Source organism: Athene noctua, chromosome 4 (assembly GCF_965140245.1).
Source record: "Athene noctua chromosome 4, bAthNoc1.hap1.1, whole genome shotgun sequence".
In the NCBI taxonomy this organism is placed as follows: Eukaryota; Metazoa; Chordata; class Aves; order Strigiformes; family Strigidae; genus Athene; species Athene noctua.
This window is the reverse complement of record NC_134040.1, coordinates 57936995-57961391: the sequence shown is the minus strand read 5'-3', so window position 1 is coordinate 57961391 and position 24397 is coordinate 57936995. Positions and strand designations below refer to the sequence as shown.

The window sequence follows — 24397 nt, the reverse complement described above, 5'->3', positions numbered from 1 at the left end:
AGATGTATATTTGTTGGACTCCTGGCATAGAGGGGTCAGAGAGTGGAGGGCAGAGAGGAAAGGGGTTGCCTGGGGAGAGCCTGGGGTGGGGGGCAGAGAGCTGAGGCCTCTGGCCCAGAGGAACCCCGGGGAGAGACAGGAGATCCCCCAACATGAAAGGGGATGGCCGAGTGGGAGACAACTGAAGCGCCTGTGGGCAAGGAGTGGGTGTGAGCAACAGCTAGCTGTATGTGGAAATCTTGTCTTACACTTGGGAGTTAGGTTGCAGGTAACTTGGCAAGGCATATTTTTTCAGGGAATTTCATTAATTACCTGCTCAGGTGTCATTTGTATACACAAAGGGTCTCTGTTGAGGTAAAGCTGTTTCCAGCAGGCACTGCTCCTCACTAATCTGCTGTCAGATGAGGGTGAGTGAGGAAAGAGGGAATTTTTTGCATTGTGCTTTTGGTACAAAGTGCAGAAATATAAGAATACTCTGCATCTTTGAAGAAAACAAGTTGCTTAATGTTTACCCCGATGCTGGCTCAAGTAGAATATGCTGCAATTGCCATGTTGTCAGCTGTTGCTGACTTGAATTGCTGGTTGTTCTAGCAATAAAGGAATTAGATGAAAAATTATGGCGGTTTGCATCTGATATGGTTCAGCCATTAGTATTTATAAAGGAAGGATTTGATTTTTGGGGGGTTTACTGTATAGTTTGTGCTAGCCTGAAAATGAAAACCCCTTCTAGTTTGGAAATACTCTTCACTGAGAAAACGAAGCAAAAACGTGAACGTTTTGAGGGTGAGGCAGTGTCCTCCGCTGCAAAGGGCAGACATTAGACCAGCCTCTGCTTGGAGCCTGCCCTGGGCCCAACGCCAGCCGGGAGCCAGCCGGGCCAGCTGAGGGGGTGCGGCGGCGGCCCTGTTGCGCTGACCTTGCCGTAGCTACTCGACGCCCCTTAAGGAATCCACAGTAGCGAGGATGAAGGGCGCCTCCCGCCGCGGCGGGCGGCCGGGCCCGGGCGCGGGGCGGCCACCACCACCCCTCCCCGGGGCGGAGCGCGGCGCTCGCCCCGCCCGGCCCGGCCCGGCCCCGCCGCCGCTTCTGGCTCCGCGCTCCTTCGCCATGGCCTTCGCCACCCGTCGCTTCGTGCGCGCCGCCTCCTCCGCCGCCGCCACGGCAGCCGCCAAGAAGCTGATCGTCAAGCATGTGACGGTCATTGGCGGCGGCCTCATGGGCGCCGGCATCGCGCAGGTGAGCCCCGGCCCGGCGGCGGGGCGGGGGTGAGGGGGTCGGCGGCGCCATGGCGGCCGCTGGCGGCCGTTACTTCGGGCGGGAAGGGCCCCTTCGCGCCTCGTTCGGGCGGGGGGGTGGCGGTGGGTGAGGCGAGGCAGAATCGTGCGGGCCCGGCGGCTGCCCTGGCAGGGGCCGCGGTTCGTGCTCCGCGGCCGGCGGCCCCTCCCCGGGCTGAGGCGGCGGGGGAACCCCCAGCCCCGGCCGCCCCGCACTGCTGTCGCCCCTCGCGTCCCCTTCGCGTCTTACTTTCCCCTCGGGCTTCGTCACTCGGAAGCGGAGGCCCAACTCCGGTGCCGCGCTCGATCCTGCCCCCGAGCGAGAAGGGGAGAGGGCCGGCCGGAGGGGGCGAAGCCGTCTCGTCTCGGTGCCAGTTGTCGGCCCGGCCTTGCCTGTTCCAGCGGCTCGAGCCGCCGCTCGAGTATTCTCTGCGAGTTGTGGGGCAGGAGCAACATCAAAAGTAAAACAAAACAAAAAACCAAAACCCACTTCGTTGTGTACGTTACAGTTTGTGTTCACCCCGCGGATGAGGGCGGGGATGGCGCACCCCGTCTGCCGAGCTGGCAGGCTCCTGCGAATTTTGGTTTGATTGCTGCGGAGGAGTAGAAAGTATTGCGGCACTGCTGCTGGCCGGTTGCTCAGCTTTCAAACTTTTTGTTCTCTTGCTCATCTACAAGTCTTCTGGTCAGACAAGTAGGTGAGAAGAACCAAGGTCAATCTTTTAAATCGTTTAAGGTGGTACTTAAGACAGTGTGTGGACTATTTATAAACCAGACAGCGTGTAATAATATTTGGAAAATGTTGGTCCAGGAAAGAAGCTGCTTCTAACTTGCCAAGGGAGCAGATCAAGTGACGTTTTACAAGTTATTGAAGTAGAATATGGCAGCTAAAACAAACGTCTATCTGTCAGTCATCTACAGAATCATGAAGTGGTTAATATTTAAATAGAATTTATTTTCCCAGTGTTTAATCTCAGGCCTTTGGCTTTCAAGTTCATCTTTAACTTGATAGCTTTGGGTCAGAAAACTAAACGGTCCTGTCGCTGATTTAAGATTTAGGTATTTACTTAATTCACAGAAAGAGCCTGTTGCCCGAGGAACCAGGGTAGTTCACAAACTTCACAAAGAGTAGCTGGTGTATCTGGAGTTCCAGGCAGAAACTGACTGTGAGGTTGGAGTTCATAAATAGCAGTTCTCCGTTTTAATGAATTATTGGGTTTCCTTCTCAGAACTGAAGATTTCTCACACTCCTGACAAATCAGTAGCAGGAGGAATACAGGGGCTTTTTATTTATTTTTTGCTAAGGAATTATCTAGTTGTTTATTAACTTGTCTGATAAAAACTGTACCTTGATACTAGAGCTTGAGGTTTCCACTGAAGGAACCATCGAAGAACAACTTTGAAGAAAGCTTTCTCATGTTTGAGAAGATGCACACTATGCAAAGTTTATAATTCTGTAGGGAAAATGAACTGATTTGCATATTCCATTTATTGCACGTTTTCAGAGAGCAGCTTGTCAAGAGAAACATGTCTGGTATTTGGCAGTGACAGGGGTTGCAATCTTCTACCACTGTTAAGGACCAAGGATTGTTTTGCTGACTATCTGCCTCTGATTTAGCAATCCAAAATTATCTCAAAGCAGAGATGAATATAAGACTAAGTGGAGTATCCTCTGTACCCTATTAATAAAGGTTTTCCTTCCTTTTAGAACACTTACGAATTGTCTCTCCTCTTTCCATGCTTTCTCATGTTGTCAGCAGAAGCTAACCTGCTAAAATATACAGCTGAAAGCCAGATGTTTATAATTTCTAATTCTGCCACATGAAAAGCACTTCTGCATGAGAAAAGCACTGATTCCCCAGCACTCTTGTGGTTTGTTCATAGTATTCTTAAGATCATTGGATAGTAGATTCTGAGCAAGCACATGTTTGGATTGCAAGGAGATGGTATGACCTCTTGCCATTTTTCTTCTTTCCTGTCCATGTAAATATGGTAAAAATGAGGTGTGAAAAGGGAGATGTTAATTTTTCTAGGATTTTTTGCCAACTGGTCAGTGATGGTATAATCATAAATGGATAATCAGTGAAGCATCTCTTATAAATGTACTTGGTATTGATTTTTCTTCTGAAGAGTGGAGGGTCTTGCTCTGGCACTGCAACGGATGAAGTTGGGGTGCAAGTTCAAGCTTGGTTTAAATGTTTTTTATGATTCAGTTTTTATGAAATGGCCATAGTGAAAATAAAACATCTCACAGCTACTACTCCCAGCTCCACTGTCACCTTCCTGTTGTTGCAGGGACATGCTTGTGGCCTAACAGCAGAGTTGTGTTACACTATGTCCCAGGAACACAGAGTTCACCATCCCTTATGCCACCTGCTCATTCTGCCAGCATTCCAGTTTTGGTCTCCACAGCCCTTTTTCCTTACAAGGTCCAAGGATCACAGCTAAGTCACTTGCTCTTTCCAAGAGAGCTGTTCTCTAGCCAGAGCCACAGAATTCAGGTGCCTCCAGGCAGAGGTAGTGCTCTGCAGACAGCTTGGGGGAAAACTTGATTTCTTTTCCTTTTCCCTTAAGTTGTTTGAGACCTTTATCGCTCCTGTCCACCCCAGCTGTGTGCAGGTTTTTATGATTTTTCTAGAAAAGTGCGTAAGTCTTGACTGAATGTTCTTTATCCCTCTTTTGCCTGATTCAGTGCCTAGTATATTGTCTGCCTCAACAGAAATCAGTATGGTTAGTTGTTTTATGATCTTGATGTTGAATCTTTTTCTTTTTTTTTTTTTTTTAACTTTCAGGTTGCAGCAGCCAGTGGTCATACTGTGGTGTTAGTAGACCAGTCAGATGAAATCCTTAAAAAGTCTACAAAAGGAATTGAAGAGAGTTTGAAGAGAGTGACAAAGAAGAAGTTTGCAGATAAGCCTGAGGTTGACATCTTTTTCTTTATTACTCTAAGAAAACTTAGGAGAATAAAAACTACCATACTGAGGTTCTGATATTGTTTTTACAGTTATGCACGCTTTTTCCAGTGTGATGAAGAACTTGGATTTTCTTCTTTTGATTCAGGATGTTTAAAGATGGCTTGCCTTAATTTCTTTCCTTTGTAGACTTCAGCCTTGAGATAAAGATTTAAAACAACTTGGCAACCTTTTAAAATAGATGCTAAATGTGAAATGGGGCCAAATCATTCATCCTAACGTAATAGCAAGCTATCTTTGAGGGCTTACTTGAGAAGGAACCAATTTTGTCCAAAAGCGAATAGTAATAAAATTGTCTTAATAAGGAGTAAGGAGTTGTCTGTTTCTGCCCCTTCCCACCCCTGACTTGGGCACAGGATTACTGCAAAGGAAATGAAAGTGCATGTTTAACTACCCTGGAGTAACATGAATTAGATGTATAAGATACTTGGCATTCATTTTACTGAGTAAGACTTACATACAGCAAGTCACTATGGAGCAGTTGATGCATCTAAATGTGTATCCTAAGCTGTTTGTTGCTATGCTTGTTTCTCTAAATTCCACAACAGATTCAATTCTTTTTTTGGTATGTATAAACATATATAACATATACTGGTATTGATGATTACCAGCATGAATGATGCAGCAGACAAAGGAAATGAAAAAGGGTTTGTTTGCATGAGGGAGTACAGAAGAAAAATTATACTAATGCCAGGATAACCAAAGCATACATACATGTGCTTGTACTTTATATATACCATTATATTCTGGTGTGCAGGTATGTTTTTACTTGTACTACATCTCCACTTGCTCTTTGTTCAAAGTCTTGCAGTTCTGTTTGATTTCTGTCCTCACAAACTATGTCCGTGATTGCCAGATTTACTACTCAGAAAACAGAGTATTTTTTTCCTCACATTTGCCCGGAAACTATAGTGAGCATAGGCCACTTCATTTCCTGAAGTATTCATGAACTAGCATGTATCTGTTCATAGGAGTGAAAACAGATAATCACTGAATGAACGCAATGCAAAAGGTTTGAAACTGGGAAAGTTGTTCTTTATGGAGAGCAAGTCTAGGTTGTCTCAGCAGCTGCTGATTGACCAATCAGTTGTTCACCTCAGACTCTTATGCAGCAAATAGTCTTCCTAAAAGAATGAATTCAGAGGTCTCCTATTTGCTTCAAAGCAGATTTGATTGGCTAGGAAAATTTTGTCAGTGAAAGCATGGTATCTGTACATATTTCGAACTTTCTCACTGATTTGGAAATGTGGCAGACTGTCTGAATTTTTGAGGGCTCAAAACCACTTCAGAGCACATAAGGGGATTATCATGTAAAAATAAATAATTGTAAATAGACATTGCAACTTGGAAATGTTTCAGGCTGGTGCTGAATTCATCGAGAAGACCTTAAAGAACCTCACAACAAGCACGGATGCAGTAGCAGTGGTCCACAGCACGGATCTGGTGATAGAAGCCATTGTGGAGAACCAGGAAATTAAAAATGAACTCTTCAAGAGGCTGGATAAGTTTGCTCCTGAGTATGTATATTTTTCCTGTTACATTTTGAAACTTAGACCTTTGTATCTTCTGTTTTTATTCTTACACCACTAGTTCAGCATTTTCTTAGCTGCTTTTTTTAAAAACCAGGACTTTTTCTCCCTTGACTAACTCCAGACTGTCATGTGGAGTTGTTATGGAATAGTTGTGCCAGGTGCCTATGTTACAAACACTTCCAGGTCTATTCACCAGGTTTATTTACTTGTTGCATTGCTTCATTTGATGTGCTTCTGAGTATGTTTAGTCGTAAAGTTTGTCCATCTACTCAGCAAGTTCAAGTCTAAATCCAAATGTAAATGCACAACAGTAGAATAAGCTTGTCCTGGTACATGTGAGGTATGGTTAATGTACATCTTCCCATATTTATATAAGGAATTGTGATGATAAAATACTTGTTTTCAGCCCACCAGGCATGAACAAGCTTTAAGAAGTCTCAGCCTCTTAGCCACAGGTCACAGTCAGCTCAACAGTGGCTTACGTGAATGAAGTTTACTTTGTATTACAAGAGTTTGGAAATAGGTCATTGCTTGTTATTGTCTGTGAGGTAGAAGTGTAAATGATTTCTTAGCATGCACTCACTCGGTTACTTACAGTCCCTGGAATTTTCTTTGAACTATATTTGATAACTGTTGGAAGTTACTGTTGAATTGTATCCAAACCCAAAAATGCTGTTGAGTGTGCAGTCTCAGAAGCTTGATCCTTGTAATGGATGACTCAGGATCACAAGACCTTGACTGCTTGCAGGTTGAGATTTTAACTAGTACAGCTAAATCTGGGGGTATTGGCTAAGAGATACTCTAGACTGTCTTAACTAAAGAACTAGACAAGCCATGGCTTGAATATAATGTCAAGGGAGAAAAGATATCATGCGTTGACTTCAGCCTGGGGAGATTTTCAGCCTATCTCATGGTCAGTAATAAAAATTACCTGGTACTTCTGGAAACAATAAATGATTACAAACAGCGGTGCACTGAGCACAGGGTACCTTGCCATTACCCTTAGTCTGACAGACTGAAGGAAGTAGCTGCCTTCGGCAATTATCAGGGTACCTTGTCATGATTAAACTGTGCTTATTTTGTGAAAACAGACCATTGGTTACCTGAGTCTTTGTCCATATTCAGCAGAGAAAGCTAATGGGCAAATTAGAGTGTACTAAATGGCAAACTGTCTAGAACCAGTCAGCAAGGAAAAGTGAGCACAGGGACTTGGAGCTTTATTTAATAATTTGTGTATTTGGAACACCTGAGGCTATTTTTGATAAGACTGAGCTGCCTCAAAACATCAAATTTTACATTATAGTGTTAAAAGATGCCGGGAGTTGTTCAGATATGCTCCTTCCTGTGTCAAAGGCTACAATTTTGCAGGGGTGGGAAAAATGGCATGAAATAGGAAGCCTTCCTTTTTAAGGGTAGAATTGGAAATTATGATAAACATACAGTTATCTTACATGTAGGGTAAAGAAAAGGAAGGTGAATGGTGAAGAATATGGGTTGCAGTGCAGAAGGTCTAGATTCAGAGAAAGAAAAGGTAGTAAAACAGTGAAACTTAGTAGGCAGTGTTTAAAATACTAGCTATTAGACACAAAGGGTAATTTGTAATTATGTGAGGAGTACAAAGTTGCAGCCTGTGTGAGCAGCATGAGGAAATGCAGAAATGCCTAGTGAGTGTTTTTTCTGTGTGTTAGAAGGAAGCAGTAGGAACTGCAGTGGAAGGGAAAGCTTTCCCTGTCAGTGCAGGCATCCTACAGCCTTCACTAAGATTCAACATTTCAAAATTTCTAAAACTGTTATATGGACTAACTGTTGCAACAGCATAATGGGGGTGGTGGACTTGTCATTGTTTGGTAACGAAGATGAGATTTCTATGAAGATAGCTTAGAGTCTCAGGCGAAGCTTTGCTTCTGTGGGGCTCTGGGCACTGCAAAATGTATGTTATAGGCAGAGATCATCAAAGACCGGGCTTCTGAGGAGGGAGGACTTGTCTTAATTCAAATCTCAGGACTTACTGCAGGGATAGCTGATAACTGACAGAAATGCAATGGGCTATGTATCACAGTTGCTCAGACAAGATGATGAATTTTGCCTTTGGAACATAAGCTGTGTGAAACCTTGCATTTTTCTTCTTTTGTACTGTATTCCCTGTCTCATGTGTTTCCTCAGCTGCAACAGCTACACGTTCATCTCCCATTTTTGCACGACGATGACCTCTGCAATGAAGATAAGCCTGGGTACAGCACAAATCCAAAGCGTTGCATTAAAAAACTAAAACACAATCCCTCTTCCTTTTTCTCTGTAAAAGAACTATAATTCCTTTGAAAGTGGATCTATAAATGGAAGGGGGTGGGAAAGCTATTCTTTATCAAGAGAAGTTGTATTTGGGGTGGGGAGTAAATTTCTCTTTATAGGGAAGTTGTAATTAATCAGGAGAGTCTGGCAACCCCAGAGAGCACTGAGAATTCAAGATAATACTCATCGGGGTAACTGTCCAGCTGAAATGGTGAATGCTGTTTCTTGGATGCCATCAGTCTGACAGCATACTAGTTGATGTTCTTAAGAGTTTTGCAAAATTGCTTGTGTATGTTATATTCTTCTCAGTGTTATGTTCATCCTCCTAATATGGTAATTGTTACTGTGTTACATGGTCATCACCTTCAGAGCAGGTGATAATGCATTGCTGTCTGCTCTTCAGTTCTGTTTTCCTTTCCTTGAATTGAGTCAGTCTCATGTTTCTGATTTGAAAAGATCAGGCTAGGGTTTTTATAGAATATCCCCATGTTCTTTGTGGATTTTAGGCATTTAAATGCTGCAGCACTTTTCCGAACAGGATCATAATGAACATGACAAAAAAATTTTGGGGTATCCACTTTAAGAGCTCTTGCCTACTTGCTTTCTGTTTATTTTTGGGTGGTGGGAATGCCTGTCAAAATCTCTTGATGTAGGATTTATCTTCAGGCATGGAAACTCGGATAGGAACTGGCCAGTGGTTTTCAGCTGGTCACTGTGTTAGAATCAGTGTGTTACAAAACTGTTAGAAAAGAAGTGTTGTTCAGTGTTTACTGTGTAATGGAGCTGGACTGTAAGAGTCAATTATATTGAAATAGGATGTGTTGGACTCTGGTTTTAATGTCTTCCCCTGACCCACTAGATGGCCCTAAGAGAATGCACAGTGATGCCTGGAAAAGCATCACTACTACTAAGGGTTTCCTCGTGCTGTTGATGTCAAAAGTCTTCCAACTCTGCTGTCATCTGGAACGTGTATCATGTAATTCTAATTCACAGAGGCATGCAAATTCTATTTTAAACTCAATTTAAATCAATTGGTTAGTTAGAGCAGAAAGTGTAAATAAACTGTCCCTGTGCACAATACAAATGTAATGCTTTTTATTCCTCAAGGCTTTATGTTGTGTGAGGCTACAGTATTCACCCACAGCAGTGATGCTGAGGTAAAATCTCTTACTTTAAGTGAACCCAGATACAAACCTACCAATGATTACATCTCACAAATCAGTGTGCTTAATTTTTATATGACTTTTTGAATGCGTTGTATACAGTGGCAGATTTTCAGTGAAGATAAGTGTCTTTTGGATGCATTGACCTTGCAAGGTCAAAAATATAAAATGCAGAATACTCTTTTTAGTTCCCAACCTCAGAATAATTTATAAGGCCCATTTTATGGTGGAGAGATAACAAAAAAATGTGTGTAAGAAGGATAAATAGGAGTTTTCAGGATTTTTTGCTTCCTTCTCCATATCAATTCTCAAAAACTGAGAAAACATAAAAAATGGAAATGACTGTGGAATTTTTTTATTCCCAAATGTTTTCTTTTAATGCCACTATAAGATATCCCCACAACTTGGACATACCTTTTCTGAAAGCTCTGTTGTGAAGCTCAGTTTTATCCTAGTGAAATGTAAGCAAAATACCAATATAGATTAACATTTGATGGGTTCAGTAGGATAACTTTTTGAAAGGTCAGTAGAATACAGCCCAGAATGGAAGGCAGGGTTTTATCTTTAGTTTCTGATTTTTGTGGTTTGAAGAAAAAAACATTTCTCTAAGTTTTCAGTGTGAGGTCAGTATAGCAGGGCTGTTGAGATTCTGAGATATTTTAGGGGAAAAAAACAATCCAGAGCATTATAAATTGCAATAGTAAATCTGGTTTATGTCTGGAAAAAGACTTCATATATGTCTTTAAATTCTTGTGATTTTGTGTGTCCTTTGCAGTGCCTGTGCATGGCAGTTTATCTTTTCTGTCAGCTTTCTGTCAGTTTTTCTGTCAGCTCTTTGCTCTGGTGGTAGGCTTGTTCATCAGGTCTATCACTGATCATTATATAAAATAAAATAGATTCCAACTTTTTCTTAGGATGCCAAAGTACATTTTTGACAAATGATTGGGTTTTCATAGATGTATAAATGATTAACAATAAAAAAATACTGTTAGGTTTCCAGGATTGCTGAAGGAATTACCTGGAATAGATTTAGGGAATTAAAAACTTTTTACTTGTGGAGTCTTTTATTCTGTCACCTAATATGAGCATTCAGCATACTTACTTGCGAGTCAGAAACTCACACAGCCCTTCCAGTGGTTGTTTCATTGCTGTATGCACACCTCAGCAAAAGGACTGTGATAATCTGCAGGGATATTTTGGAGAATTCTGTGGATGACTAGCCAATGGATGTCTATTTATGTTTAGCGTACCAATCTCCTGCTGTCAGAAAAATAGCTGTCATTTATGCAATCCGTATGTCTCTGTTTTCCAGGCATACAATATTTGCAAGCAACACTTCATCCTTGCAGATTACACAGTTGGCTAACTCAACCACCAGGCAGGACCGATTTGGTGGTCTCCATTTCTTCAATCCTGTGCCTATGATGAAGCTTGTGGAGGTGAGTCTTGTAACATCATCATAAGAACCACTGTAGCACAGCAATGCAATTGTCATCACTGAGAATTCAGTTAGATGGAAGAGTAGGTCTCGGTTTGCAGCTCTGCTGATACAGAATAACCTACCTCTAGTGATAAGAGGGTGGTCCAAGTCTCTGTTGAGAGGCAGGTTGAAGAGACAGAGGTAACTCCTTCAGTCTCGAGGCTCCGCAGTTCTCCACTGAACTGCCAACAGAGGTGCTGCTTATAGTGATAATTTTAGGCATGTGGGCAAGCTGATTAATAAGAACTACTGACAGCTCAAACAAAATCATCCGATGACTGACAGAGGAATTTGATTGTTACCAGTGTAGAAATTGATAGAAGACAATGTGAGGTGAAATCTTACTGTCTTGTAACTTCTGAAACAAAGTCTGTCATGTTTGTTTCAGTGTTCTGGATGATTTGTCTGAAAGCATACAGTATCTCCCAGCCTTTAAGGAAGTGTAAAAAGAAGTTTTTACCTAATTCTTCAGACATCTTTTCTAAACATACTCTCTTTGACTACATCATTCAATTTCTAATAATACTGCAGTGCAGAGCAGAATAAGAAATAATCTGATATAAGAGTTTATCTGAGCCTCCAAAGTAAAGGTAACATGGCAGAAAAAAACAACAGGTCTCTTCTTTTTCTCACATTTCCTCATTATGGCTGACTTTGAGCAGCTAGAACTTATAAACTCTTGAGTAAGTGAAAATAAATTTTGCATTTTGGTCACTGTGCCCCAAGGTTTCATGTACTTTATGCCCTTAAATTCTGTAAATCTTTTCCCTTTGTCCCATGAACGGTTAGTTCTAGTATTGCTTTGGTGACAAGCACTTAATATACATTGTGCCTGCCTTTTGAACGCCCGAGATTCACTTTATTTCTTGCTTGTTACCCATTAAAATACATATTATTCAGTTCTTGCTCTGTGTCTTTGAATGTATCATTCTTTTCCTTCTCCTTTTGAAATATTTGAACATTTTGGCTGAAATGAACAAATTTGATTCAGAGTATGGTTGTCTGATGAGGGCTCAAACACTTGCAAATTCTCTCTCACTGACTTCTGTACCTATGTGGATTTTTATTTAGTTTAATGTTGCATCCTGTGTATTGTGACTAAATGCTCTGGGGAAATATAAGAAGGAAAGAGAGGAATTCTATAGGTGTTAGAGATAACGGAAATATTTAGCATTATTCCTTAGGCTTTATTGATTTCTGTGCTAAGAACTACTTGTTGGCAGTCATTTATTTCTATGGATTATATAAATGCCTTATCTCAAGCCTAAAACAAATCAGTCTTTAGAAATCTAAACTAAGCCTCTGTGCGATTTGAAAAATACGGAAGATAACTATCATCATTTGTAGAAGACAAACCAGAACAATCCCCGTCTGACTGCTGTGGACAATCTTTATAATTTGTGGGTTTTTTCATCTGACTTATGAATGTTCTACCCTGGAATCACTGCAGTTGATGAACAATATTTGAAGAACTTTAAAACACAGAAGCTGCACTTTTAGTGACACAACCTTGAAAGGTGCCAATATTAGTAAATAAATACACTTTTTAAAGCTTTGCTTTTGTTTCAGATCTACTGCTATAAATCAGGATTGGCTTTGACAAACATTGTAGAACAACATTTTCTATGTAAAACGTGTTTCAGTTTGAAATAATTAGGGGAAAATAGAGAGAATCACCAAAACTATGAAAGATACTGCTGAAATTGCCAGTCATCTGTCATGGAAGCTGTTCTTCATGGGTCACAAATCTGCAGTGCCTTTGAGTCCTATCTGCTCTTTTCATAGATTGTTGATCTTATGCTCAGAAGCACGTAGCTCTGAGCGAATTTCTTCAGTAATCCAAAAGGCTAGTGCTAATGTTTCAGAACTGGCATGTATATTAAAAACTCATTCTTGAAACTTGCAGTCTTAGGTAAGTATCTCAGATATTTTTATCTAATATCGAAATAAAAGAACTCTTATTTTTTCTGTTGAGAAACAAGCCTTTTCTTCAGTCCTAATGAGTGAGGGTTTTTTGTGTTGGCCTTAAATCAGTCATTAGGATGGCGGGAGATCTCTGTGTGATGGTATGAACAAGGAGGTCAGCCTTAACTGTTTATATATAGCAGTTTTCAGTTACTGCACGTGGAGGTCAGTTTCAACACAAATATCACAACCCCTTCAGCTTCCTCAAGACTTTTATTCTTCCTTTTTTATTTTTTTCTGGGGGAGGGGTCTGGGGCAGGCTGGGTCTTTAATATATGACTAAATGCATCCCAGCACCAATGAAGTATACAGAATAATGCATGTGGCAAAAGACTCAGTTGTGAAGAAAATCAATGTGGAAATTTACTACTCAAAAGCTAACAGGCTGTCACAAATTTGAAAGATAGATTTTACATTTTCTTTAGAATTAAATGTCTGTGTTGTGTTTACATTGGGCACAGGGTAGATGTTACAATCATTTATGTCAGGAATTATGTCTGTTAATGTAATTCTTTGAGTGGTGCTGCCATGTTTCCCAAGGCAACAGAGGCTATGTAGCTTTTAAAGTTGTTTTGTTATACTGTAATCTCTAAATGGTATTCTAAAGGGTGGTCCCTTCTATTATCCATACTGGCTGAATGGGGACGTGTCTTAAAGAAACACTCAATTTCAAAAGTTGTATCTATCTTTAAAATAGATTTCCGTGTCTGTTACATATGTATCCACTGAAATTGGTTTTTGCAAAACAAATGTTTTGTGAATTTCTGGAATAGTGTTCCGGTTTACAGTTTAATCATTGCTGTACTGGGAAATGAGTGAGAGTCTGCTCATAAATGTGCTTATGTTCTCCCTACCTTCTCTCTGCCCAGGTCATCAAGACTCCAATGACCAGCCAAAAGACTTTTGAATCGCTTGTGGATTTCAGTAAAGCAGTAGGAAAGAGTCCTGTCAGTTGTAAGGTGAGTACATTTTGATTATACATGTGTTCAGAAGGTCTGTTCTTGAAAACTGTTAATTTTAAGGTGCTAGGTTTTAGTAGATGTAAGAGCACTTCAAGAATTTCCAGGCTGCTTTTTGCCCAGTTTCTCTTCACTGTTGAAAGCATTTTGACAAAGAAAACGCCCACATTTAACACAAATTCCTCAAAGTAGAGTGACTCTAGACATTTTGCCTAGAGCAGCAAAACTCACAAGTATTGGGGTTTAGAGTTTTTGGTTTTCCTGCAGAAGCCTGGACTGGAAAGCTTAAGCAGGAGCTCATCTTTAGTGATACTGGAGACAAGACTGATAGCTCTTGTACTGTGAGGCAGCTGGATGAATCCTCCATGGTGTGTGCTCAATGCAAGTTTTTCTTAAGACTGCAGTAGCTAGACCCACATTAATCATCTTTTTTTTTTTTCTCTAGAGGAACACCCTACTTCCTAAGCACACTTTTTCCATATCCATTAAGTTGTGGTCTGGGTAGCTTTATACAAGCTATTGCCTTGAGTTTCACAGCCCCCAGGAGACTTTTGGTCATAAAAAGAAGGGCCTGCAATCTGGTAGTTACCAATATTTCAGTGTCTGGATGCTGGGCTCTAATTCTGGCTGTACTGCTGAATTGCTCTGTGGCCTTAGTTAACTTTTTTTTTTCTGTTTCTGTCATAGTTTTGCAGTATGTAATGTGCAGAATATATGATGAATTATTGTTATAAATTCGCTTGGGTAGAGGGTAATGCAGTCTCCATGTCTGAACATTTTTTTCTTTCTTTTTTTAATTTCCTGTTCATAGAGGAAAAGTTGCTTGGAATTCTCTGGATTAAATATTGAGATAAAATGGGATGAACAATAAACATCTGAAAACAGTAGTAGAATGCAAAACAATACTGTATTTGCAAAGCTCTTTCTCTTGTCTTCGTATTTTTGATTTTGATTAAAGCTTGTGTAAAAGAAGTTCTTTATCAGTTTGTTATCTTCTTCTGACAGCACATATCTTATCTTTTCATTGATAGCATTGTTGTTTGCTATTGAAGTGATCCTAACTTTCCAAAGCATGGTTTACCAGTGAGCAATGGGGGAGAAGTAGACTATTTAGTCAGCAGTGTTTCTAGTAGTGAACACAGGAAAAAAATGTTAGGGAAGAACTGATCTTCTTATATCCTTCCAAAAATTGTATCAGCAGAATTTTGATAAGGAAAAGACATTTGACAACTGGCCACATTAAATTGTTTTAAGATTGAGGTGGGCTTGTAGTAGTCTCATTGTTCTCAGTCATGATGAATATTTATGTGCCACTCCTTGTTCGTGAAATTCATCTTTTGTGAGCAGATAAATCCGATGAAAAATACAGTCTAGAGAGTACCAGAAGTTGATGGTTCAAGAAGTGTCTCCATACACTTGTTTAATTTGTCACGTAGCATTTGAGTGTAGTACTGGTAAAGAATGTTTATTTAGAATCCCTTTTTATGTTTTCGTAGGATACTCCAGGGTTTATTGTAAACCGTCTCTTGGTGCCATATATGATGGAAGCTGTTCGACTTTTTGAGAGAGGTACCTGTTGGGGTATTGACTTCAGGGAATGTTGACGTGTAACACTGCTAAATGTTAAATCCCTTCAGAAAAGCCTTGGGATTCCCTCAAAACTTTCAGTCCCTAAAGGCTTGAAGTGAATAATGAACATCAAATATGAGCCAGTATGTGTAGTTCGAAAGATCTTGCCTTCAGTTTGAAATGTCAGTGTATGCAGAGTCAGAAGGTACTAGTTACTTGTATGGGAAATTTCTGGTGGTGGAAAATGTTTCTGGTTTGGACATGACAAAGTGAGTGTAGTGCCATTGTAAAAACAGCCTCTGTCAACTCAGAAACCTTCCTCTCTCCATTCCAAGAGACGTTAATGAAAGGGATTGAAAATCCCATAATGGGACCTTTAGCAAACTGAATTCCCTTACATCAGGGTTGTGAAATAAATCACCAATTTTCAGGTGAGGCTAGTATAGTACTCACTATCTCAGTACGGTGTTGGTATACAAGTGATTTGGGCTCAGCTATTGTCTCATAACACCTCCTGTTCATCTTCTATGTCCTTTTTTAGACATAGGTTCTTCATGAACTCCCATCTCGCTGCTGGTTTCTCTTATGTCAATACTGAGGGTGGGTAGAAATAATCATAATCCCCAAAGAACCACTAAATTTTTCAAAGCATTGATAATTGTTTTGAAAAGGAAATGAACCAATAATGTAGTGGATAAAGAGGAAATTATGGAATATAATTGCTTTTATTTCAAGTGCTCTGCTCATAGCTCTCTGCTACTAAGAATGTCATTTGAAACATTTTGATTTTGAAATCACTGCATTCTTACAGATGAAAGTACTCCATTATCAGGATTCCACCAGATACGCTTTAAATATTAAAAGTCTCTTTTATAGCACATGGAAGGGATGGTTTGATCTCCAGAAAAAAAAAATAAACCAACACTACTTGTTTATCCATCAACAGATGTACCTAATTACATCTCAAAGGGAGAAAAGAGGAAATTTAGTGACTTGAAAGGCAAAGGCATGGCTGTGAGGGAGCGTTATTCTCTTAGATTAAGTCACAATTTCAAATAAAGTGTATGGGTGTTCCAGTGTGTGTAAAAGAGATGCCTTTGTTAAGTGGCATGTATCATTACGCATATTTCAGGAGACAGTAGAACTTTTAATTAAATCTAGAAGAAAAGTCACTCACAGAGATTGTATGTTAAAGTTGACTGTTTTCTGCCTAAGCAAAACTATTTTGATTTAATCTTTATTCTGTTTGTATTTTGTACAACAGTATGATATTTTCCAACTTGTTAAAGTTCATTTATGAATTTTTAACTCTAATGAAATCTACTTAAAAAGCTGGTTAATGTTTTGAAAAGCCTCATGGTTGTCTTCTAGTTTATATTTTCCAGTGAATCGGGTTAAATTTTTATCATATCCTTTGCGCTAATTCTCAGAGTAGACAGTTGAACGAGATTGTCATCCATATTCATATGAAATTGGGTCTCTTTCCTGTCAACCCCAAGCACTGAAGTACCATTTTATTGGGTCAGTCCTTGAGTCTTTGTTTACACAAAATCCTCCTGGGTTAAATGTGCGCTTTTGCGTAGGCAAAAAACCTTTAGTATATTAACAGTGATTTAAACAGGGAACATGTTATGAATGTTAATGTATGGTGGTTTGTACTGCCCTGTTCTTGGTGGAAAACCAAAAAAGCAATCAGTCAAGTTTCTGTGAAAGCCTGCTTTATACTAGGAGACTAGTATGGACTAGAAGTACAATCCTTGTTTGCCCTTCTAATATTTTTAATTGTATTGTAACACAACTGTATATTGTCAGGTGGCGAAATCCCGAGTTTGACAAACAAAGTGGGACAAATATGTTGATAAAAGAAGTATGTGCATCTTCATCAACTTCAGATGAGTTGAGGATTTATGTGTGTTTGAGTTTGGGGAGCTGAAATTATGTTAGAAAAGGTTAAATTTCCCTTTTTCTCAGAAATAAAATGTGATTTTTAAAAAAACTTGTGAGCGTTAAAGAGTAAAAGGAGATACATAAAAATTATTACTTCATACAGAACTTTCAGTGAAGTTGTTGCCTTTACAAGAGATTTTGAAAATTTATTTCTAGGATTCTCTGATCTTAGGTGTATAAATTGCATAGGCTCTGTCTGCCAAGCTTTTGGACACCCTGAATGCCTGCATGCATCGAGCATGGAGGTTACTTAACAAGTACCTCTGGGGTTTGTTTAACTTCCCTTTTTATAGGATCTGCAAAGGAGTGCACTGCCTTTATCAAAATATGTATTAGAAGTAAGCAGTAGACGTGCATCTGCTTTCATTCCAGTATAAAATATTCATTCACAGCAAAAGAATGAGGTGAATATTAACTGTGAGAATCTGGCAATGCAGGATTTGTATTTTTATAGGTACAGACTGAAGTAGAAGTAATTAATTTCTGATGTTTTTATTTTTTTTTTAAACATAATTTTGGAATACACAAATCATGCCATACCTGCACAGTCTCTTCGGGTCACTTCTATCTTCCATCTCTGATCTGATGAATACCCTCTGGTGACAGTTGCTGTAACTAAGCATGTTACTCAGCTGCTGCTGCTTCCTTCCCCATGCCTGCCTTGTCCATCAGCTGGTTATCACTTGCCTTCTGGCCATTACAGAGTAAGGGTAGCTCTGTCTTGTGCATCATTCAGAAGCTGCTGCTGATCTCATGAAGCTGAAATTGAGGTATTTTCTTACTTAACACTGTTCAGCTGCCTCTAAAAGAAGCTTTTGATTCTTCATAGTGACCAGTTCTTCCTCTAGTCTTGCTGATAGGTTGAGCACAGCAGCTGGAAATGCAAGAGGAAGCTAGAAAACTGGGAAGCAGGCCTGCAGGGCTTTTTTTTTTTTTTTTTTAAAGACATTCTGCTTAATACTCCAGCCTGTGTATGCTGACTCCAGTTTTTGTGGTTCTGAAACATGCAGAGATTTCTGTGAAGAGCTGCACCAGGGTGAAATAACACACTGTTAATTATTTATAAGTGGTGCCAAGTAGATGCAGAATCTTCTCTGTTCATCAAACTGTCAATCTTTTCTCTAGGAGATGCATCAAAGGAAGATATTGATGTTGCTATGAAGCTTGGGGCTGGCTATCCCATGGGTCCATTTGAACTGCTGGACTATGTTGGGTTGGATACCAGTAAATACATTATAGATGGTACTGCATGGTTATTTTCTTCTGGTTTTCCCCTTTTTAGCTATATTGTAGGTGAATGTTCTAAGGAAAATCTAACTCTTAATTAGTTTAAACTGAATGTTTATGGCATAGCCTTTTAACTGTTGAGGAGAAGGGAATGAGAATTCATCTTAGAATGCTGTATGAATACGGCGTTTGTACTGTATGCCTGTATCCTGTGTACATGGGGACAGAACAGTGGTGGATTTGCATCAAGATCTAGTGGAAAATAATAATAATATTAGTAGAACTTTATATAGCTAGAAAGAATTGGTGGGAAGAGAGACATGTACTGGAGGTAAGAAATGGATGAAAAGTAACAAATGTTGAGGCTTCATATCCATTTTCTGCCAGCCATGTTTTCATTGTCAATTAATAGGAAACCCCGTAAATACCGTAAAAGATGCAAGTATACCATCTCCCTTTCACTACAGTTGTTAAGTGGATGAATGTCAGTACAATAACAAAAGAAGATATAATTGGTGACAGCTTGTGGGTGGTGGTTGTATTATTTTGAGTGAGCAGCTTAAATATTCTCAGAGGCAGAATGTCACTTTCAAAATGACATCTTCAATGAAACCTCTTTTGCTTTAAGCTAGTACGATGGAGCAGTGTTATATTGTTCTAACTGACTGTCTTTGCAGGTGGAAATTTAACTTGGAATTTCTTTCCACTTGAATTTCTTTTTGGCATAGCCTTTGTTTTATTTCCTTGTACTTAAATATATTTTAAAAGTTCTTTTTTTAAAAAATATTAAAAATCCTCAGTCATGGAGATTATAAGGTGTTCAGGGTAGACTACACCTAAAGACTAGTTGCTGCATTTGCTCATAATCATCAATACTGATCTGTGCTTTATAAAGCTGGATTGAAGGGTCTCAGAGAGTCTAGATAAGTTCCAGACCTCCTTCAGTTTTCTGACCTCTGAATATTTTTCTGAGGAGATGCAGATCTCTATTATCTTTGCATATAAACACAACTCTTGGTAATTCATCTAATTCTTTTCTTCCACCAGGATGGCATTCATTAGAGCCGAACAATCCTCTTTTTGCACCCAGCCCGCTCCTGAATAAACTGGTAGAAGAAAAGAAGCTGGGTAAGAAGACTGGAGAAGGATTTTACAAATACAAATGAACTCCAGATCTCGAGAGGTGTTAAACTATCTGTGTATGCTATTCAGCATTGCCGTATTACAGGTGAATTCTGTTTAAACCTTTCCAAAGATGGCACAAGCTGCATTTAGAACATGACCCACCTCTGAACTGAGTGATTGCACTTGTTAACTATTTCTCTGGTGAATGCTTGATTGGGTAGATTATTTTTTTCTGGTAATTCTGAAAAGCTTTATAGGTACAGTGCCTTCAAGCAAATGTTGATTTTTTTTTTTTTCCAGGTGCAAAACAGAATGGCAAGTGAATTTATGTATTTGAAACATTATTATATTAACAGGATACTAAAAATAACCGCACTTTCTTAAAAATAAAATTTTCAACAATTCTGTATTGAATGTCATGGCTTGCAGTTGATGTACTTGGTTGTAGTCCACTGGGTGGCAGTCTCTTTTCACTCTGGCACATGTAGGGACGGAAAGGCAGCAAGTGGTTTTGCTATGGTTTTTCTTAAGCATAGTGCTAATTTCTAAGTGTAAATTACAGTGCCTTGAAGAACGATTTTTTGAAGCAGAATAAAAATCCTGCAATGGCAGATTGTCACCTGGACAAAAAAGTTCCCAATACAGCATTTAAAAGCGGAACTTGTGATTTGTGTTGGGATTTTCTGCCATTTTCAATTACTGGTTGAGGGCCTCCTTCTGCTAGGTGCTGTAGAAACATAAGAAGAGGTGGTTTCTAATCTGAAGGGCCTAATACCTCTATTTTTTTTTTATTAACTAAACTAGGAAGCTGCTAAAGGTTTCAGTATGCTTTCTAGAATCCTGTAAAGTGGCTCTATTTACTGGCTATTTATTTTAAGTTTCATTTTTACACACTACGCTACTACTGTAGTTGAGTACTTCAGGGGATTGAAATTGAAGTCTGTGCTGTGTAAATGAATCGGTGTGTGAGGCACCTTCTGTTTTGCAAGTCTATTTCCTTGGATCTTAGAGCCTGGGTTTGTTCATGGCAGGAGGACTGCAAATCCTGCCTGTTCTCCAAATACTACAGAGCAAGAGGTTATGAGGGTTGGAGTTCCAGTTCAACTGAGTAGTAGCCTTCTGATTATACATATTTTTTAATTAAAGAAATTATGAATAATTTTTTCACTCTAAGTTGCCTCTTCCTCCCTCCCCCCAACATATAATTCAGATTGCATATAAAGAAACTGAGGCTGACAGATGTTAATTTCCTTGCACACTATCACACAAGAAATCTCTGAGCAGAGAATAAAAATTGTTGGTTTACTGGATCCTGGTTCCTAATTACATATCTTCTGATTTTGAGTTGCTTGTCTTGAAAGAAGAGTGTTAAAAGAAAGAAATGGTACTGTAGACGGTCTCCTCCCTTTGCTAATATATTGTTAAATTGAATTGGTTTTCCTAAAATACAGTCCACTTCTTGCATCAGAAGTCTGTTTCATTTGAAGGTTCTTTGTGCCTGTAATTCAGTTTAGTGACTTTTAAATGCTGCAGAGTGAAGTTAGCTTCAGAACTACTGTTTTCAGTAGTAATTAAAAATGGGAATGTGTATTTGCTCTTGTGTCTTAAAAAATGCTGTTTGTTTTTTACAAAAACATTTAGGCAGAATTAACTTGATGCTGCTCCCTTTACTTGGAAGATCATCTTTGTTTTCAATTTGGAAATGCTTAGGTTTGTAGCAAGTCATAGACTATTTAATATTAAATATGAAAAATATTTTTCACTATTAAATGTGATATTTTAGAAAAAAACAAACTTTCTCTAAAACAGTATTTTCCTTTCAGGAGCTCTAACAGGTACAGTATGTATACATGTAATACATACAAGAAACCTGAAACAGGCATTTGTAAATTTGGCTTGCTATTTCAGAAGAAACTTCTTTTTCTCAGTAGCAAATAGGCCATGTGGAGGTACTTTACTGGTGGGTAGGGTTGGTTTATTTTATCAGCATGAGGAGTGCTGTGCCAGAATGAGCAGAGATGAAGTAAAGGGCCAAAACTTAAAATACTCTCCCTTAAGTCTAGATCAGAATGCATAGTGATAGTTGAATGACTGAAGCCATTAAACCAAGCTAAGCATTTTCTTTTGCTCCTCAGTGAGGAGGCATGGAGGATGTAGAAGTCCCTCCTTGGGTTCAAGATCATGATGAAATTGGTAAGAAATAGAATATTAAATAGTTGCTCCTGATTTATACAAGAATTTCTGCAGCTTGACAGTTTAAAGATGTTTAGGAGGCTTAAAAAATGCGTAATGAATTAAAGAAATTGTCTGTCTCCACCTTTCCCTCAATAAAGATTATTTCCCAGCCCTTGCTATGCCTGTGGCTTGATGTGAAGGTACACAAGCCACCTTCCACTGCATGTTGTATTGATGAGTGAAGGGGAATCTCCTGCTAGTCAGCACCTCAGACTAGGATGTGGTCCTGAATTTTTATTAATAGAGGAAAAGACATTATGGAAAAAAAATGAGGGATAGAAGAGAAAGGAGAAAGGGTGTTTGGTTTCCCTCGCTGCCTACTTTTAAAACCTTTAGTCTTTGTTATCCTTTTTGTCAGCAGGCCTCAGATTTAGAGCATTTGCCCCACTTTGGTCAAAGCTTTGAGATGTATGCTTGGCACAGCTTGAGGGCAGCTTGACAGCCAACAGCTGAGGAGTCGGACGTGAGCCCAGCTACTGCAGCTGGGAAGATGGCTCCAGATTCAGCATCTGGGTCATTTCGGCTGCCAAACATGCTCCATCTATGGTCATCCTTGCTGCTTATGCGTCTGGGGAGAAGATGGGAGCACAGCAAACTTTACAGAGGGAATTGAAAGCAGAATCTTAATTGGACTGGAGGAGGATGCTCTGCATGACTGGCTTATGGAGTATAAAGTGCAAGAGGAGGGAGTACAATCATCTCCTCTGAAGAGGAATTGTGTGTAGAAGTTAAAATTTGGCTTTGCTTTAATAAATGAAATAGTCTTCATTAATGGCACTGGGCACAATAATACTTGTATGTGGGTCAGTAAGTAACAGCTGCCTGTTTGTTGAGTGCAGATGTTGTGAAGTTCTAAATCTGCATCTGTGTTTGAAAAAGTTATTGAGCTTTTCCACTGTGTTACAGTAGGAGATTAATTTTCTTAGCAGATATGGATATCAACTTGCAGTATCGATTCAAATCTAGAATGGAAAGTGGAGTTTGTTGCTTCCTCTTTCCTTCATTGTGGGGACTTGCAGAACATCACCTTGGTAGGAATTTGGTTGGGAAAACAGCATTGCCAAAGAATTTAATGTATGTTAATTGTCTGTTGATGGAGTTTAGCTCCTGGAAATGAGTACCTGTCTTGAAGCAAATAGGCCACCTCTGTCCAGATGGGAGTTTTGTGAACCTACACTTATTGTACATGCTATGAAGGGTTGACTGAGCATCTGCATAAAACAACTTGGAAAAGTATCTTTTTTCTTTCTTTGGCAAGTTGTATTTTTCCCCAAACCATCCGACCCCAGAGTTTTCAAGCGACAATGCAAATGTTCTTCAAAAACCAGTTGTTATAAACAGCAGGCTATTGACAAGACAGGAGTGAACTCCAGCATCTAGCATGGGCTATTCAGAGCCATGAGATCCAGTACTACCAGCCCAGTGCTCCAGCAGTGAATCAGGCCTCTGGAAAGCATGGTAGTGGCTTCAAAATAAGATTCAGAGTTTGTTTTGGTTTTGTTTCCTTAATGCTGTATTTGGTAGTTCTTCTTGTCCCAGTATTTGTTCTGTGATAAGACTCTTATCACACTTTCAGGTATCTGTGAAACTTTTGAGGTTTGTGAGTCGATCTCTTCTGTAGATCCATTTACTATAAATTAGTGCATGTTTATCGGGTTGGAGAAGAAAAAAAACTAACTTGCTTTATAAAGCAAAATGTAGCAAGATGTGATTGTCTGGTTAAATCTGTACTTGTTATTAGAAACAGAAGGGCTTTTGAAAAAGAGGTATCCCCATTTTGCCCACCCAAAAGGTTGTCTTGGTGTGAAAAGGTCTTGTGTGTTCCTGACTCTGTGCCAGGCTTTGGTCAGTAAAGTCTAGAAATGAGTTAGGTGTAAGCTAACTCAATGTAATATATTCCCATGGTCAGAAAGATAGGTGCTAGAGGATGTAGGTACTAGCAAACGATCTCTGTTGTGTTACTTTGTACTTTAATTGCAGTGCAGTATTGAGGCCCAGGATGCCCAAGGACAGCGACATCTGGGTATGTGCAGTGTAGTAGCATAAAGGTGATGGGATTGCATTGTACCTTAGGGTTAAAAAAAACAAAAAAAAGAATATGATGAGCCACGAGAGAGCATGTGCTGTTTGTGCTGCTGCTTTGGGAAAGCACTTCTGACTTTTTATTTAATGAAAAATTCTTCTTGCAGAGAGATTGGAGAATTTATGTTAAACTACAGATGCTTGCTGTTCTCTAGTGAATTCTTTGTGTAAGCATCCACTGTGTAGCATCATGAGATACAAAATGTTTTCCGTGTTTCAGAGTATTGCTCTTCAAGGCTGTGTCCTTTTTGATAGAAATATAGCTGATCGTTATTGCAGTTCATCGTACTAATAATTTTTATTAAGCTATCAACACATAATTGCCAAAGTTTAATACATGCTTGTTATCCTTGCATCTAGAGAAAGCCACTTTACAGTACCAAGTGGCTTTAAAGATGTGAGCAAACCAGGAGCAGTTTTTGTAGTGACCAACTTTCCCTAAAAATTTACTGCTGACAGTTTTGGAGTTATTTTTTTGAGACACAGTAGTCCTCTTGCACCTGTAGCTATAGTGCTATGTTCTTACTTTTCTAACCTAGTACCAGAGCAGTGATGCACATCTCAGTATTTTTATTCAC

At 39.5% G+C, this 24397-nt stretch overlaps 1 protein-coding gene across 2 annotated transcripts; it reads left to right on the top strand.

Moving 5' to 3' along the window:
* The first annotated feature begins 1066 nt into the window (after positions 1–1066).
* Positions 1067–19916, top strand: HADH (hydroxyacyl-CoA dehydrogenase). Of its 2 annotated transcripts, none has more exons than XM_074905472.1 (8): positions 1067–1236; positions 4067–4195; positions 5606–5763; positions 10543–10669; positions 13545–13634; positions 15131–15203; positions 18276–18392; positions 19425–19916. In XM_074905472.1, exons 1-8 carry the CDS (start codon positions 1108–1110, stop codon positions 19541–19543), a joined length of 942 nt encoding a protein of 313 aa, XP_074761573.1. In that variant the 5' UTR covers positions 1067–1107; the 3' UTR covers positions 19544–19916. The 2 variants fall into 2 exon arrangements, with proteins under 2 accessions (XP_074761573.1, XP_074761571.1); XM_074905470.1 differs by having other exon boundaries at positions 15131–15215; positions 18231–18392.
* Positions 19917–24397: the final 4481 nt, after the last annotated feature.

What these genes read in the sequence shown, in the direction of transcription:
- HADH (XM_074905470.1), top strand. Translation starts at nt 1,108, where the DNA reads ATGGCCTTCGCCACCCGTCGCTTCGTGCGCGCCGCCTCCTCCGCCGCC. An exon ending in AGTTTGCAGATAAGCCTGAG is followed by an intron (nt 4,196 to 5,605) that starts GTTGACATCTTT and finishes GAAATGTTTCAG; the next exon opens with GCTGGTGCTGAATTCATCGA. An exon ending in CTATGATGAAGCTTGTGGAG is followed by an intron (nt 10,670 to 13,544) that starts GTGAGTCTTGTA and finishes CTCTCTGCCCAG; the next exon opens with GTCATCAAGACTCCAATGAC.